Below are 18,595 nucleotides of genomic sequence, written 5' to 3' on the forward strand. Positions count from 1 at the left end.
ATTCATATCCTAATTATCATAAATAACACATAACACAGACACACCTGGTCACTGTCAGAAGACAAAACAAACTATTCAAAATATATGGAGTTCAATTTAGTTAAAAACACAAGATTACTCACATTTGAAATAACCATATATTAAGCTCTCAGAGTAAATCAGAATTATAGGCAATCAAATGAAATGAAGAGTTGGCTACTGAGGGGATGTAACATTACCACAATATTCTGAAGCCAAATCATTTTATGTAGTTGGCGTCGGAGAGAAGTTCGACTAACTCCCTGACACTCTACACCACGCTAAAATCCACCTGGGGAAACATTCTGTGCTCCTATTCAATATGGTTTCAGTTATAGTATAGTTGGGGGTGTAAAGTCATTTCTCTATGGGTCATTATTTTGTTGAGTGTAGAGGCTAGTTTGGGACTCGAGGGGTCCAACAGTGACAAACAGAAAGAGAAATAATACAGGACACTACACCAGTATTACATCATGAAAACACAGATGAAGGCATATAGTTACAGTGCATGTGGGAGAACATAGTAAACAGTTCTTACTCTACTACTACGATTACTACCATTACTGTATGTTCCTGCATGTTTCCACTCAAAGGCAAATTTCTGAGTAACCTGCCAGGATTTGATATGTAGCTGGTTAAAGCATGTTTGCAGCAGCATGATAAATAAAGCAAGATATAGGCTAAGAATACAGAAGCCCTACTCCAAAACATGCAAGACGTCTACAATAAAAAAAAAAGGGGTCAAAGTATGACAAATAATCTACACTTAAGTATAGATCAGAATATCTGGCACACATCAACATCATGTTCATCACAGTTTAGTCACCAGCCTTGTCATACTCTCTTGCCCTTAACCACGTAAATCATGTGACATTTAGAGGAACCATGACAGCTGTGAATTTTATGCAAACACTTGACATGTGTTGTAAATTGAAATGGCAGTCAGGTGGTGTTATATCGGCACGGTTAAACCACATTTCTAAATGTAATAAGCATTGCTTAATATTAGCCATATTGTAAATAGTATCAGCTAAAGTTAGTCATTTTCATACATTCATCTGGAGACCAAAACAAAGAGAAGCACTTTTCATGAGTTAAAATACATTTCTTTCATATAAATCTCTATGATTTCTTTCATAGTTCTAACATTTTTTTCCTGGAAGTGTTCTCTGTGTCACACCCCACCCAACTGCTCTACTAGGAAGGTTAAAACGAATGCTTACAGTCACTTGCAAACGTTATATGACGTAGGTCTGACACACACACACACACACACACACACACACACACACACACACACGCCCATACACAAACACAGAGGAATGCATCCTGGCCACGTCACTCACTCTCCACACAGATTCAACTCTGTGTAGGACACATGGGAGCAATTACTGTCTTTCTGTTACACCGCCTCATGCTCTCCGCCTAAATACACCGCACCTACACTTAGACTGAATAATGACATTTTTTTAACCTATTGCAATTTTTACAAACTGATACAACTTTGTCACCATGTATACTTTTTTTTTTAACCCAAGTCAAACTTTGCTCAAACTGCACCCTTTTGGTGATTATCTGGCATAAAATCAGACAATGATTCACTTTTATGAATGAAAATATAAAGTTCAGGATTTTCCATTACAGCTGATCCTTTGTCTTTCACTTTGCTTCACTTTTTAGAGACTGTCCATGTGACATTTTTCGTTTGTCTCTTTGCATTAGATTCATTTTAGTGACTATTTCTAGACCAACTTCTAACCTCTAACATTCTCACTGTAAATTCATGATATGCAACTATCTATATTTGGTATTTGGTGCAGCCTAAAAAAAACAATTATGTCTTTACCCAAACAGTATCAGTGTAGATAACATACTTAAAGGTATACTATGCAGGATTTTCCTAAAAAAAACAAAACAATGTATAGACTCATACAAAAGTAATACCCCTCAATCATCACTTATGACCCATTAGAAGTGTGTGGTGGCGTACTTATATACAGAGACTCTGCCCTCTGCCTGTATGTTCTTATTTTCCTATTATCTTGCTGTGTTCGGGATGCTTCTGGGCGTCAACCTGTGGGCAGCAGGTGTGTAGCCCACAGCCAATAACAGAACACAGGGTGTGAGGGCGGGACTCGTAGCGTAGCGACCATGTTACATCGCTTTCTCCGTCTCTCTCCTCTGCTCCGCTCTGCTCCGCTCTGCTCCGCTCTGCTCTCTGTCTCTGTGTCATGGATGTATAAAGAGCTGCAGGTCTGCGTGTGTCTGCTTGACTGAGGGTGTGGCTGAGTTACACACACACAGAGCGGACAAGATGAAGCTCTGCCTTCGCACACAATCTGGCAATGTGGCACCTTCCCACAGGGCTGTGCGGGGATGTGGGCGTGTTTATTTGTGCTTTAGAGGGTAACTGCCGTGAAACGATGAGAAAATAATGTTTTATTTATCTGATTCACAGCTTTGTTTTCGCCAGCGCCGCTCGGTCTCTTCATTCGCTCTCTAGCTCGCTAAACCACCGCTGCTGTGTCTCTTGCACATGCTCGTTGACCTGGGGAGGAGGGGCCAACTTTGAATGCTGTGTGTTCACAAACACCAACTGACAAATCCTCCATAGTTTACCTTTAACGCCTAAATGCGCTGATTCTATGTATTCAGAACAAATAAAAGCTGTCTTGCAGTCCTACCATCATACATGCAATGGTGTTTCTTTTAAAGCAATTTCTTGCATCACAATCACACACTTGCACATACAGCACTGTGCTGTATTTATACCTTAGTGTTGCTCTATACAACCAGCTCTAGGAAACAGGAACCTGCACAATGCTACCACTGTTTTAAAACACTGGCTTCTGAGCTGGTCCCATGAGGCAGTTACAGACATTAAGCAATTCAGGCTTTTAAATTAACCAATATGAACCAGCAACTGTAGACACTGACCGGACAAGAAGTGAATTTGTAAGCCAGAAAAACCCCCCTATCCAGCGAAGTAATTGTTGAGACACTGGCATTGACCAATGAGCTATTACATCTCTGCAGATAGATTATGGTAATTTTGTACTTAAGGACTGTAAACATCTTACTTAATGCACTTTTATGTGATTACTCCCAACAAACCTTGATGGTGGTTGCTGAAGAAGAACATTTCTCCGCCTAGTTTTTCAGACAGTCGGAAGGATTTAGAGATTCTAGCTCTCACTACATCAATCAGCAACAGCTACCAGTTAAATTGCTTAATCATTGATATCTTTGCACACAGTAGACTAAGCTTGCTTAAATGCTGAGTGAATACATACAAAAACGGCTTAGTGTTATTGTGACAAAGCTGTGAAAGCCTTGTGAAATTAATGGAGGAACCTCACCCAATGCTTCTGTAAAAGTCTGTGATAGTCATTGTTGCAGTTCTAATCCGTGGTTATGTTTGTATAGAGACACTTGCTCACACTGTGAAGACCGAACCGTTTACTGGTCCATCTTGTTGAGCCAACAAGAAAACTACTAATGAAGGATAAAACTAGTATATCCAGTAGAACAGTGACTCTCAACAATCAGTTACCAACCAGCTAACAGTCCGTGGATACCAGGCGGCAAAGATGTTATCTGACAAGAACAGTGAACAGTAAATAAACATGTGCATTTAGTTTGCATCATTTTTGTTGAGCATAAAAGCTGTCAGTGCTTCTGACACATTTAATACACGTGTAGAGCCTCTAAAACACTGAGCTAACCAAGAATTAGCATCATTTTGCACTAGAATTAAATCAATAAACTTTTTTATGTATTTATTTTGAAACCTCATCTTGAATATATTTGTTTAGACAGTCTGGTCACCGATGACCCTGACTCCTAGTGCTGTACGACTGCCACAGGCCGGCAAATACTCTAATGGGATAAGATTAAGGTAAATGTCACGCAGTGTCCTGTTGTTCAATCAAGAGTGCTTTGAATAGTTACACACACTTAACAATCCAGAAACACTATATACAACACTATGTACAACTGACATCAATCTTTCTGTCACAAAAACACCAATAATCAAATTCCATGAAAGACATTAAATAATCATAGAACTGTGCAGCATTATCTGAAGTGTTAAATGTCACTTTCCATTAAGGTGAGTAATGCCATGGTTCTTTATTTATCTATTTATTTTTAAAACAGATAAAAAGTAAGGACCATTTATTGTCTCTGTGCTATGGTCCGTATAGTATCAACTGGCACTGTTTGTGGTCCTCTTCAGGCAGCATATAACTTCTTATACCGAGACAAATACAAAACGACTCGTAAAACTATTTTGTTACTGGTGAAGGGGGTAAAGGATGGAGAGAAAAAAAGTTTTAAAAAAACGAAATAAATAACTTTAAAAATTGTGAAAAAACAAAAACCCACATACCAACAGGCAATGGATTGAGATTCCCAACGCTTGCATCTTATCACTAAACCTTACACAAGACTGATAAATACATCACTCATTATACTGTACTTACAGGAGACCAGGAGTCAGTCCCTTGAGCCAGATCTCCTACTGTGTACATATCTGCAGCAACCAACACGTCCAAATATTAAAACAACTTTTGATTACAATCTCAAAAGTAAAGCATGCTGTGACTTTAATGTTTGCTTGGTAGGTAACACACACGTAGCGTTCATGTGATAGGCGTGATTTATGACTTTTTTAACATTCAGATATTCTTGAACAGCTTATTATGTTCAAGGACCAGCGGTGATAAAGAGCCAAGGACCTAACCTGATTCAATTATTTGAGACCACCTGTTGGATATAAAAGATTGAACAGAAAAGTCTGAAAACTGCATATCGCTGATGTCATACTTGGCTGACAAGCAGGAAAGAGAGGCACACATTAAGGCCACTTAACCTTCGACTAGAAGCCATTTTTCATTTTTGATTTCTCTTATTATATTTATACCAATCACAAAAGAGGAAATGGCTATAAAGAGCGGAAGATGGAACATTAAGATTGTGCAAAGAGGCTGATAGTGAATATCAGGAAATGTTACGAATTTTTAATGTAGAGTTGGAGTGTCCACGTCGTCCATAACCTGAAAGAAAATAACAGGCCATATTTCTTCTCATGTATAGCAATGGAAATAAAAATAAATAATACTGACAATTAGGGCTGAACAATTTTGAAAAAATATCTAACTGTGATTACTTTGACTAATATTTCAACTGCGATATGATTAGCAGTATTAGAGGGAATGATCATTTTTACGTCATTGTTCTCATTTTCATCGAAAAACATTTTAAAATGATTATGGTGTGATTTTTACAGTGATCTTTACCAAACAAAGATGTTTTCTTAAAGTTGCAATACACAATATTCTGTCACTAGATGTCGCACTATAACACCAACATCTCAGACCAAAACAAACGTGCGTGTTCTTTACTCAGTAAAGTTGGGGGCAGTGCTGATCAAATATGGATTGAAATTCTGTTACTGCATTGCCTATTCCTTGCCTCAAATGTTTTCAGAAACATATTTCAGTGTACTGTTTGGCTGTAATTTGAGAAAGTTTGTGACGTGGCCGCCATCTTGGACCCGGAGGGACTCGCATGCACTAACATGCACGCGCCGCGATTTGAAAACTGCAGGACGTCATATTGTGATTTTGATAAAAATTTCAATGAATTGTTCAGCCCTACTGACAATGTGGCTTTCTTGTAAACACTCGGCACCACTGAAATCAGACTTTTCATTTTGTCCCCACACTCTCTTAGCACATCAATCTGTAGGCCGACAGGTAATTACTCCCTGCAAAAAGCCTACAAGTCCCACAGTACCTTGGGGGAATCATTGCCTTCAACAATGGCTTGGCAATAGACTAATGCATCACAACCAAGGTAACCCACTGAGTCGCATTACAGACTGAGAGGCATTTAATAAAATGGGATGAACTAATCAGAGATGGAAGGAATGGAGGAGCAGCATAAAGAGTAAGCAGTAAAGACAGAAAGACTGCAACACAAAGAGAGGGAGAGAGAGAGAGCAATAAACTATTCTCTAGTCAGATGCTGAGGGTGCTGTTTTTGGCAGTACAACTGATGACAACAGCAATACTAACATGACCACAGGCGTGTCAAATACATATCTGACAACATGTGTCATAAAATGAATATCCGGTAGCAGAGCTACAGGTGACTATTTTATTAAGGGTGGGATAGGCTGGTTATTTACATTTTACTACTTTATTGTAGTGGATTAGTAGGGTTGCTGCAGCAATGTCTGACAGCGATTCTGAATGAGACTGTAAAAGTGTAAGACATGGTGTTGGTTGAGCAGGCGAGATGTGTACCATTTATACCGTTATTAATAACAGACACCATTCATTCACAGAACACTCTTTATCTCCCCCTTCTTTCATCATGAACACATAATGCCTTTAAGTACTACAGCAGCGGTAATTCATTAACAACATCTTCTCTACCTAAGAGTACCAGAGGATTTTGTACTGATTTGCTTTCCTCCAGGCAGCTGTGGGTTTCTGGTCAGCTTGCAGAGACTGAATCCTACTTGAGATACAAGTAATGCATCAAAGTAAGCATTTAATAACCTCTATTTTTAAATTACATATTCATTATCATTGCTTGGTTATACAGTTGCAGGCAATGACTATGAAAACTCTTCTCTCTTAGTGCATTCAAGCAATTTCCAAAAACCCCACATCACCCATATCAATTTTTTACTGCAGATAAGTTTTACATTTGCTATGTATGCCTTCGGGAAATTAAACTCAAAACACAGACAATAATAATAATGACAATAATACCATGAACGTTATGAAAAGGGCAGCGTGAACTTGGTATTTTCTTGCATTAAAACAGCTGCTATTCAGCAACCACATCTCAAGTCCCAGATGTCCTGAACATGCAAGCTGACTTTCATACCATATGGACGAGGGCCAATGGCTGCATGGAAGGCAGAAAATCAATATAAAAACATATGATATACTTTGGAGTTGTCAGCAAGAATGTATACACTGCAGTCTGTGATTCCCAATAGAAATACTGGAGCATACATAAAATGTCCATGTCGTACTTGCAGGACAAGATGTAAAAGGGTTTTCCTAGTTGGTACTGCAGCATGTCCTGTGATTAGTCTTTTGTGATGTAAATGCACATGACTAGCATGATATCAGTACTGGTGATGGAAGAGGACTGACATTAAAAGCCTGTCACACTGCACCTGTCCATCCCTATTAATTTTAACATGCCAGTTGAGGCTCCCCCACCTTACCCTCCTCCTTTCTCTTTCTTAAAGTGGACCAATGTCACCAGAAGTGAACTGATAAGCAGTATGCGAGTGAATAAGCGGCACTGTGTTACCTGCCAGTTGATACCAAGGTCACACAAATGCCCCCAACAAACTTTTTCATTAGGCCATTTGAATTAAGAGGCACTTTAATCACACTTTTAATTAGCCAGGCAGGTCAGCTATATGGGATGGATCTAATTAAGAAAGCTATCTCAAATTAGGAGCTACCGTTTTATTGACACAAACTATGATGCCCTTTGAAAAAGTGAGGTCCAAAATGAATCTCTGGAAGCAAAGAAAATACTATTTTGTATAAACTGGCGAATATGAAGCTGAGCAAGAGGCTAAGTCTAACCCAACCCATGGGTGTTCAGAAACACCATACAATTCATAAACTCCCAGGCTGTGGTGACATCAACGACTTAACCGATGTCTGACTTATCTCATAGCATGAATTAGTTCATTCATATGGGCAGGCCCTGCACACATGCTCTCACACACCCTCTCTTTCATTTTACTGTATGTCAGAGCAGGTTCTTATCCAAACTGTGAACTCTACTTTGACAATAAAAAAATAACGACAAAATGCCTTTACCGTTGTGTCATTGCTGAACATGACTGAAACAAAGAAATCACGCTTCAATTCAGCAATCACATGGATAGTTAAAAACTCAATGCTTCTGCTGTGCACCGTTGACTCACTCTCTGCACTTGGCAACACTAGTTAAAATCAGACTCTTCTGCAAGGGATAACTGAGATACACTGGACGATTATTGCCATTTTAACCTTTCTGTACTGATGCCTCTGTCTATCAGTGCGTCATCACACAGCCATGTTTGTAGACAAACAACAGGTGATGACGGCAAATACAGGATGCTCTCTAAAGCATATTTAATCAACCGAAAACAGTTAACGCAAAACTTCAGCCAAAACATACATATTTTCAATAAGACGTGAATCAAAACAATCCTGAGCCAATGCAAAGGCAGCGTGAAAGTTATATGCTGCAGAGTTGAGACAACTCTTGACATAAATGAGTCTGTATATAAAAAAAAAACAAAAACAACTGTGTAAAGTATGGTGGTTAGGATGTAGCCGTTAGGTCAGGTGAAGTGGAGTTCGCACAGCTCAACTGCAGTTTAACTTTGCCAAGTTTAACTAACGTTACGATGTTAGCCAGTAAGCTAACGTTAGTTAAGACACAGTTATATTTCTGCAGTTAAAAAACGATTCAGCTGTGATTAAAATGCTAACAAACTTCATCTCAACTTACAAATCATTTTTAAACTCAACCCCCGGGTTGTTGTTGATTTATCAACTTACTTAATGTCGTTAATTAACGATAAGTTAGCTGGGAAGGTAGCTAACGCGTTAACCTCCACCTGGCTGTCATCACAGTAACACACACACAACAATGTTTTGGACACATCGGCAACAGCTAACTAATTGTCAACGTTAGCTAGCGGAATGTTATCCCGTTAAAGTTCGTACACCTTTCTGTGGGCTAGCGAAAGCCTTTTCTTATGTGGCTGCTGTTGTGAGATAATGTGGGCTAGCGTTATGAGAAAGGTAGTTCGAGAAATTTTACCAGCTGCTGTCGTATCCACCGTAGCATCCTTGCAAAATGCGATCCAAGTAGCCAGAACAGTCGCTAGCCAGCGCTAGCAACTAGCTACTCTAACAAAACCGTCCCGAACCATAAATATTTCCCCCCGAAGGCAGCTCTTCTCGGTCGCATTACGCGACACATTCATGCAATGTAGTTGTGCAAAAAAATAAATCCAGCTGTTCCCATTCCGCGGTAATGTCAGAGAAATGATCCACGGTAAAAGTGACAGACGGCTGGCCAAGAAGTCCCAGCGAGCTACACTACATCTCTGCTCTGCCACGATCGGTTTTCCCCTGCCAGCACACAGCTCAGTACGGACATGGGCTGCTCTCTAGCGGCCTGTCAACGCCCCCTGCCTGCCTGTCTGTGGTCATTAGATAGATAGATAGATAGATAGATAGATAGATAGATAGATAGATAGATAGATAGATAGATAGAAAGATAGATAGATAGATAGATAGATAGATAGATAGATAGTGTTAGACTATTTATTATTAAAGGCTGAGTTCACAAGTTCATCTTAAAGTAACGGTCCAAATGAACATTGAAACATGCTTTTCTTGCTGTAATCATTCCTCCTGTTCATACTGACCATTAGAAGATCCCTTGCGCTTACAATGTAAGTGATTTGGGCCAAAATCCACAGTTCTCCTCTTGTGCAAAAATTTAAATGCGTAAAAGTTAATCTGAAGCTAATATAGGGCTTCAGTTGTCCAAATTAGTCAAATCAAGTAGATATCTTTCACCATTACAGTCCTTTTTAATTGAAGTTGAACTCTTTTTAATGCCAAAGTCCCTCTTTTTGTCAAGCTACTATACTTCCACTGCAGCTCAACAGGGAAACATTGTCCAAGGAGTTACAAAGGCAGGATTTTATGCTAAAAAGACTGCAAATATGGCAGATTTTCACTTGATATGACTAACTTAGACTGCTGAAGTCTCATATAAGCTTCAGATAAACTTTTAAATACATTTTTTGCACAAAATGACTATGCGGACACACTGTGGACTTTGGTCCCAATCATTTACACTTATGTTCATATAGGCATCTGACTGTTGTTTTAAGACAGACTTGAAAAACTGTGAACCTGTCCTTTAACTGAAATGACAAATACACATAACTAAGAATCATAGACTGAATGAACTTACTTTTCATACTTTAAAAGTACAATATCCTTTCAGGCTAAGTCTGTACTTCAGTAAACATTTAGAATGCAAGACTTGTACTTATAATAAAGTAGTCATACAGAATGGTATTGCTATCACAACACTTCTTCCACCACTGCATATTCCTAATAGAGGCCCAGCAGCTCATATCTATCCTGCAAAGGGCCTCTTGGCAAGTTAATCCGGGCATGTCTAAGTATATCTGCAGAGTCAGTGACCATTAAAACTTACAATATGTAACAATATTTAAATATGTATATTTTTCTTCCTCATAGTGTGCTGAATAGCCATGAATTTACACAATATAATATATTGCAGTGGTGCTATTAAATCGCAGAGTTGACTGCATTGCTAACTTAGGCCTATAATACAGCATACACCAAATAGTGATAATGCAGGGCCCTGAGTTATATCTAGACTGCATACAAGGCACTTTTTAAACTAGTGAATACTCTTTGACATGGAGCCAACAGAGTGGAGACTTAAAGTAGATTTGCTTACTCCAAGTATATTTTAGACATCTTAAGCCAGAGAGAATTTGTTTGTGCTCCCCTGGGGCAAGTCCTAACTGGACATGAGCTGGAAAAACTAGTCCTTTTTCATATTTATTCATGACCCTTGCTTATAAGTCCTCTCATTTCCCTTGATTGATTGTGTGGTTCCTTTTTGAATGTATCATTACAAACATAGCCACATAGAACAAGACATGCATAGCAGTTGCACAAAAGAAAATCTTTTAGGTGGATACACCATATGTTTGGCTTTTATCCTGCCCTCTAATTCTCTCAGTCCCCTTTTTGTTCCAGGATTTCTCTTGTAAGGCATCTCACATAAAGTGAGGTCATCCTAGTATTAGCGGCTCTGTCCCAGTGATGAATCCATTCCTGTCCCCTCCTTGGAGACTCGGCTGCAGTATAGCAGTCAGTCAATAACGTATAGACAATGCAAGATACCACACAGTGAAATGAGAAATGCTTAGACTTTTGAAAATGTTAGTATTGGGAACATTTGGTGGTATTGTGTGCTAAATTAATTCAATATGCTGTATAGGATTGCAAATACTGAAGAGTTGCTCCGATCAATGGCAAGAAGCAAATGGAAAATCATAATGATCCGATGTAATCAATGTATTCCAGTAGCTATATTTGGAGCTGCATAACTGCAGCTGACCAGCAGTGAAGTGTTTTCTCTCTCTCTCTTCTTGCCCTCCTAAATCAAAAAAATGAAACATATGAATGTATTTGCATGTTTATGCATTTTGCCCAATACTCTCATGTTTGCTCCTTAAGGTGCTTATGTGTCTCAACTTTCTTTTGCAACAACCCTCCTACTGGTCTCTCCATCATGAAAGCCTTTTTTTAAAAAAAAAACAACAACAACAACAAAAAAACAGGGGAAAAATACAGTGAAGCTTAGCCAAAAGCCACCAACATGCATTTATCTCCAGGATTAAGTGAGCTTTAGGCCACTCTGTGAGTCAGCAGAGTAAAGGAACTGACTGTGCCAAAGTACTTGCAACATCTTGGGTTCAAGTCCCACTCATATATCACATACAATGGTCAGTGTCACATGACTTTTTTCGGTTTTTCTTTTCTGTATATCCAGTAAAAGCAGAAATGTCAGAAACTCATCTTAAAAAGACAGCTTTACTCTGCAAATCCTGTGGGTAATCCGCTATCTGTCTGTGTTTGTATGTGAGCCCTGAGCCCAGCGGTTCCACCCATGTGACCGTCAGGGTAATCTCTAGGTTACACTGACTTACATAACGTCAACGCAGCAGCAACATCTGGGAGATCCCACCCAACAGCTGGATAGGATACAGTATGTAAGCCTTTCATGTGAAAGTCAGCAAGGTGATGCAAGTTGTCGGTGTTAAATGTAAACTTTTTTAGGCACTGAGGAGAAAATCCTTCTGGCTAATTACCTTGGAAATCAAGAAGGTTTGCATAGGGAAGAAGTGATGTTTTGTTTAAAGCAGAAGTCATTTCATTTCATTAGTTTAGGCTCCATGAAGCAAAAATCTAATCACGTTCTGTAGCCGTGCACAATTGAAATGCTGTATGCTTAATGCACATCTTTGTGCTTCAGACAGGAGAGAGCTGGCCAGTGATCCATAATGCCCTTGATGTCTGTCATGGAAATGGATGGCAAGGTACCAGATAATGTCTGGCTGCCTTCCCTGCTTTTTATTGAATTTAATTTCAGTTACACTGTGAGCTTACAATTGCTTGTCATATTAAGTGCTGCAAGCTAACGGAATGAATGTATAAATCATTCATACTACATGTGTGCTACACATGAGACGACACATAATTTTGTATGTGTCATGTAAAATATAAGATTTTGCACCATTTCGACTTTGGCTTTATGATATTGATTCATATTTTTTACAGCTAAAGGTAGAGGCCTTCATTGATAATTTCATTTATCAAGTCAAACAAGCTCAGAAAATGGTGTCATTTAACTGTAATTCAACCTTTCAGACCAGGAAAAACTATTTATGCTACACATATATTAAGATTATCACACCCAATATCTAGACTCATACTGTATTATATTATAGTAGCATATGGATGTGTTGCAAAGCACTTATTTTGACCTACTTTTCATTAACAAAATGATTATTATGCATCAACTTACTTTTCAAACCTGTATTCGTTCTGGGACAAGAGGAGCAACAACTGACAAAACATCTTTACCTCTGAATCATTTTGCTGAATCTTACACAGGTGCAACCACCACAGGAACTGTGGTCCTTTGATGTGACTTTGAAATTATGCATGTCAATTTTAATCAATTTAATTAGTTCTGCTTTCAATATAATATAATCCACATGCTTCTTCTACTAGCTCACATGTGAGGCAAGCGTTGGTTCTTGACACACTAAAAAATTATGTCCATCAGTTTGCTTTTTTCAATATAGATGATGGCATGCAATTAGAGGAAAGTAGAGGCTGTCCTGGAGGAAAAATATAAAGTATAACTCTCATCTCCTCTCCTCTCTTCTCCTCTACTCTCCTCTCCTGGTCAGTGTGTATGCGTCAGTATTGGACTGAGTTAATCCATCAGGCCTGTTTAACTATGCCGTGGCTGATCCTCTTGGTAAATACACCAGTGCTAAGTGGCTTTCAATCATTACCACCAAGTATCCCTAATAGTACTAATAGGCTTAGGACAAGTTCTCTGCCTCTCTGCCTAGACTCCCTCTGTCTGTGTAACGGTTGCTTGCTCAGGCTTCAGCTACTACTTTGTATGTGTGTACATTAGTGCCTGTCTTGTTGCATTAGCGTGATTATCTATCTCTCTCTGTGAGGACCAGAGCAGAGCTGTCGTCCTGCCTCTTACTGAAATAGAACATAAATGGATTGGCTTTTAATTTGGATGATGGAATCGATAGCAAGTGGCCATTAGTCTCTGCAATAAATAAATAAGTAAATGAATACTTCCTTCAAATTCAGGAGGAAGTGGTTGTACTTTTTATATGTTAAACTATAAACTTTTAAAATGGGTGCTAACTGCCTTCAAGAAAAAGTTCGTTCTTGATATTGTATCACAGCAATATCAATCATTGTAAAATCATTGGTGTGTTTTCAAATAGGTGTTGGAGATCTGATGTGTGGTGTGAGTCTCCCTCTTGAGGACAAACTGAGGTGTTACAACTATGAGAGGCAATTTACAGTGATGAAATTTGTAAAATGCAACATATAAGGCATTAAAAGCATGACATCGCATTTGAAAACTAAAATGCATCTGAGACATGTGTGCCAATATGTGTGCCAAAGTGTGTATATGTGTGTGTGTGTGTGTGTGTGTGTGTGTATGTGTGTGTGTGACTCTAGCTTCTAATCGGCTACTTAAGATTCCTGAAGGCAGTTGGTCACAACCGGGTGAATCACTACAGCTCAACTATTTTGTGTGCATGTTTTCTAGGTATATGTGTGTGTGTGTGTGTGTATGAAAGTGCATGTGTGTGTGTGTGTGTGTGTATGTGTGTAGCCAGGTGGGTGGTATTGGGTTTCCAAGGGAGCTACTAATTCTTCACCTAACACCCTGACCTCCTTAGTCTGTGACCCGGAGAGACAGTGGAAAGGCAGCTCTTCATCCACTTCACTGGACCTGGTCATGGATGACAAATTGTGCGTCTACGTGTGTGTGTGTGTGTGTGTGTGTGTGTGTGTGTGTGTGTTTGAACCTGAATCTTTATAAATAATTCACATACAGTGCAGAAGGTTCTTCCTTTCACTAAGAGGTAGCGACAGAAGAAAGGCAGCACAGTATTTTCTCTGAAACTAAAATACTGTAAGGAAAGTATGGTGTCTTTCCTTAAATTTATCTGTTCAACCATGAGAAACCAGAGAAGGCTAATAAGTGGGGAAGAGAGACAGAGAAGTGAATTAGAGGGAAAGAGTTTTCCTTTCAACTCAACAACTAAAGTACACTTTACAAAATTGATAGCACTGGCGGGGTATTGCCTTAAAAAGGAAATGGGAAGGTTGTGTCTCAATTTAGTTAAAAGGCACCCAGAGATTTATTAGCCAATGACCTTCTGGTTTGCTAAGTCTGTTGGTTCATGTTGCAATTAAAGCTGCATTGTGAAGCTTATTTGAGATACCTATTCTTACTTCTTTCAGTGTTGCTATACCTAGAAGACATGTGGCGTTAGATGACTAAACTGCACACTTGTCTATTTTCTTCCTGAGGTGCGTTGGGTTGGAGTTGGTGATGAGCTTCAGCCATCATTGGTGAGTCCAGCTTTCTCTACATGCTGGCAAGTGTTTGAAAAAGCAAGAAATTGTTTGGGTGAACCTGTAGAATCTTAATGGTGCATTTTTTTTGTTGCAAACAACCCATGTTAGTGGTTCATATCTGATAAGATGTTGGTAATTTTACAGCAGTTTAATCATCACCTTTGCTTCTTCAATCACAGCTCTCATTCTCAAGTTCTTAAGATTGTCAGTGATACAATTTATTGTTAATCAAATAGATACTGAATACAAGAAATGACTCATTGGAATTACGGTCTGTAGATACACCGCCATGCGGCAGCTGCTGCAGTTCAGCCACCCACGGAGCACCTAAACTGCTCTGTATCTCACGTCAGGTTTCCTCTTGAGTAAGATGGTGAAGGTATGTCTGTGTGGGAAGGGGCTGTCTGTGATTTTCTGCCTTTCCGATTTGCTTCATTTCAACCGGGACAAGCAGCTGCTTGAAAATGCAAACTCTTGCCCCTTCATCATTCTGACACACACAAACATACACGTTTTTTTTTTGAGAGGTTTGGTTAAGGAGGGTATGGATGAAATCTTGCCTATGGAGTTAGTTCATTCCTTTATCTCACAGATACAGATAGAATAGTTGTAATGAGAAAAACTGAGAGTTTAATTAATTCATATGTTTATATTGGACACATTCAGAAGTTAAGAGCTTGATGTGATTTAATTTGTACATGTTAAAAAAAACAACAACTTGCTTTTAACTGTCCTATAACTGCATGTATTAATATTTAAAATCAGTATTATGTTCAGTGTGTTGCTTAAAAAGAAAACTTTGATTTCTTGGCTTGAGAGCACATATTCTACCTTTGGGTTTTTCAGAGGAACAGTTTTCCAGTGACAAAGGGAAGGGCATTTATGTTGCTGGGCTGTTTTTTGAATGACATTTGCTCCGGTCGTTTCTATGGTCTAAGGTGAGAAAACTGTACTGTGTACTTTTTGCCCTGTGGTGTTTTGGTCACTGAACTCTCAACTCATCATCTTTTTTTTTAGATATGCCAGTAAAAGCATTGTTTTTTCCCATTCAAAAAGGCATGGGGTTTGATGGGTTTAGAAGGAACCTACATACATAAAAGTGTCTATAATTAACTGTGACAAAGCCAAATGTTTAAAGACCATATTCACCCTCTTATTGATGAGTTGTGTGTTTGTATGAAGTAACTGCAGTAACCCTGTGGTTAACAACATGCGTCTGCCTGTGTGAATGCGTGTGCGTGTGTGTTTGACGTTGCCATAGTAATGCTGGCCCCTGCTGACCTTGGCCTTTCAGGCCCCTATCCTCTCTTTCTCTCTTTCTCTCTTCCTCTCGGCTCATGACTGACTGAACGGCAGCTGGTTTGGACTGGTGTGTCTCTATGAGTTCAGACATGTTCAGTGACAACTGGTTTGTTTTAGCAGATGGCTAGCTTAGCACTAAGTTATTTTTTGCTTAGCAGGTGGTGGAAGAACTTTTCAGAACTTTTACTGAAACAAAAGCAGCAAGAACACACTGTAAAAATACTCCATCACAAGCTAAAACACCTTACATTTAGAATATTACCAAATATTACAAAAACTACAGAAGTATTATAAGCAAAATGCAGCAGTTTTCCTATAGCACTGTGATGATCTTTTTAATGTTTCCCAGTATGAGGAGAGCTGCAGATGTACTCTCTGACTGCAGAAACTGCTGGAACAACTTTGGTACACTTTTGTCCTTGTTACGAGTGTCAACTAAGAGTAAAACCTGTGTGTGCATGATAGAATGGCCAGCCAGGTCACAGGTGTGCATGCACAACTGTACATATTTATGTGAATGTTATCAGGAAAACCTCTGGTTGAACTCACGGTGGATTGCGCAGATCCTAACTGAGACAGCAGGTGGGTATATGAGTGCATGTGTTTGTGTAAAGGACTTAGCCAACATCAGTCATCATCAATCATGCCTGTTGAGCGAGACTTGCAGCATTTTCTGTCTCTATCTTTATCACAGTATGGCTTTTATGATTAAATAGCGATTGAAAAAATGAAGAAAATACATACTTTGTCATGGTGTAGCCTAAAATCAATGCTACAGTATTCCTCATGAAGACTCATACTGCATATCAAACACCCCCTCTACCTTGAAGCCTCCATGCCTGAGGCAGTAAACCTGTCTGTCCATCAGCGATTATAAGCCTTCTAATAGTTCACTCTGTTTAAATGACAGGCCTTTCATCTGTCTGTCTGCCCTCTCCTGCTACATGACTTTAATGGCCCTGACATCATGTAAGCCGCAGCAGCTGGCTGTTTGTGTGCGTGTGTGTGTGTGTGTGTGTGTGTGTGGCTGTAGATGAACAGGGAGTTGTTGGTACCTGCATGGTGGTGTGGCTCTAATCCATGTTTGTTCTGCTCCAGCACCAGGAGAGAATGTCCCACACACACACATACAGCACACCTGCAAGCCTCACACACACACACACACACACACACACACACACTGAACTCGACAGGGTTGTTCCTCTATATTCACGGTGCGTAGAAAAGTAGTTAATACATCCTGTCTGTGCAGAAGTACTTATTTTATCATCAGAAGCATTGATTGTGATCTTCAAGCGAGATCCTTGTGTGTGGGGGGGTCTGTACCCTCACACTGTACTGTGTAATAATGCAGTACTACTATATAAAGAAGTATATTTGTAATACACTGCAATATATATATATAAGTAGTATGCTAATTTGTATGACACTGAAACTATTTTGTTGCAAAAGTTGTACTTAAGATGTGTGTAAAGATGTGTAAATTACACTTTTTATGTACTTTTGGAGTCTTTGGGCCACTGAAATTGTACACTTTTTTAAGAATCAAAGGTATGTTTTTATTGTCATGTATACTTACTAAAATATTTATTTACATAGCTTGTGGAAACATGAAAAAAATAAATTTATCTTTTTTTTGTTTCAGTGTAACTTTTCACTGTATGGAATTTCAGCCACAACAAAACAGATTATTTTTCTGTGTACCTCTTTCACCTCTGATTATATCACATATGTGTTTGTGTGTGTATGTGTGTGTGTGTGTAACTGTCATGGAAGCAGATGTTTTTGACCAACATCAACAAAAAAATACAGCTGATGGTCACTGTTGAGAAAACATTAAAAAAATATATGATTTGGCCAAAAACTGTTGCCCTTGTGTTATTGCAATTCATTCTGTTCTTTCGGCCTGATACAGAGACTCTCAGTGCTGTTAAAGTCTGACTCTAGTGTCTGGGAATTGAGACATACATACCAGTCAGTCAGTAGGCTAATCTAAGAAAGAGGGAGACAAGAGGGGGAGAGACCACCAACATAGTACCAAGTCTATCTAAAACTTTGTGTGTGTGTGCGAGAGAGACGTTATCGCTCCACAGCTTTGATATGAGACTGAGTTTGAGCTGAAGTGGAAAGATTTACACAGTTCGTTTCACAACTTCTCTTATCTGCGCTGACTGAAGTAATGCCTGATACCACCATTACTACTGCTACTGTGTGTGTGCGTCTGTGTGTGTGTGTGTGTGTGTTTGTGTGTGCACAAAAAGGGAGCAAAACATTGTGTGCATGCATGATATTTATAGAGAGAATGCATAGGATTAAAGGAGAACATATCGTGATATTGCTGTTCTATATTATATAGAACTTCATTCATCGCAATGATTTTATGAACATAAAACAAGATCTCAAGTTTGCAAGTGCAGAATTTTTGCACCCAGATTTTTAGGAAGGGAAACAACTGTGGACACGTAGCTGAAACAGATGCA

The 18,595-nt window shown here is 39.1% G+C and overlaps 1 protein-coding gene across 2 annotated transcripts in view; it reads right to left on the bottom strand.

Moving 5' to 3' along the window:
* atp11b (ATPase phospholipid transporting 11B) overlaps positions 1 to 9,204 on the bottom strand; it is a 56,974-nt gene extending 47,770 nt beyond the window's left edge. For both annotated transcript variants that reach the window (XR_010929208.1, XM_067596305.1), the window contains exon 1: positions 8,878 to 9,204. Coding sequence is in view for 1 of the 2 variants with exons in the window: in XM_067596305.1 (XP_067452406.1) it covers positions 8,878 to 8,904 (27 nt within the window). In the remaining variant the exon portion in view is untranslated. The remainder of the gene's footprint in view (positions 1 to 8,877) is intronic.
* Positions 9,205 to 18,595: the final 9,391 nt, after the last annotated feature.

Source organism: Thunnus thynnus, chromosome 8 (assembly GCF_963924715.1).
Source record: "Thunnus thynnus chromosome 8, fThuThy2.1, whole genome shotgun sequence".
NCBI lineage: Eukaryota > Metazoa > Chordata > Actinopteri > Scombriformes > Scombridae > Thunnus > Thunnus thynnus.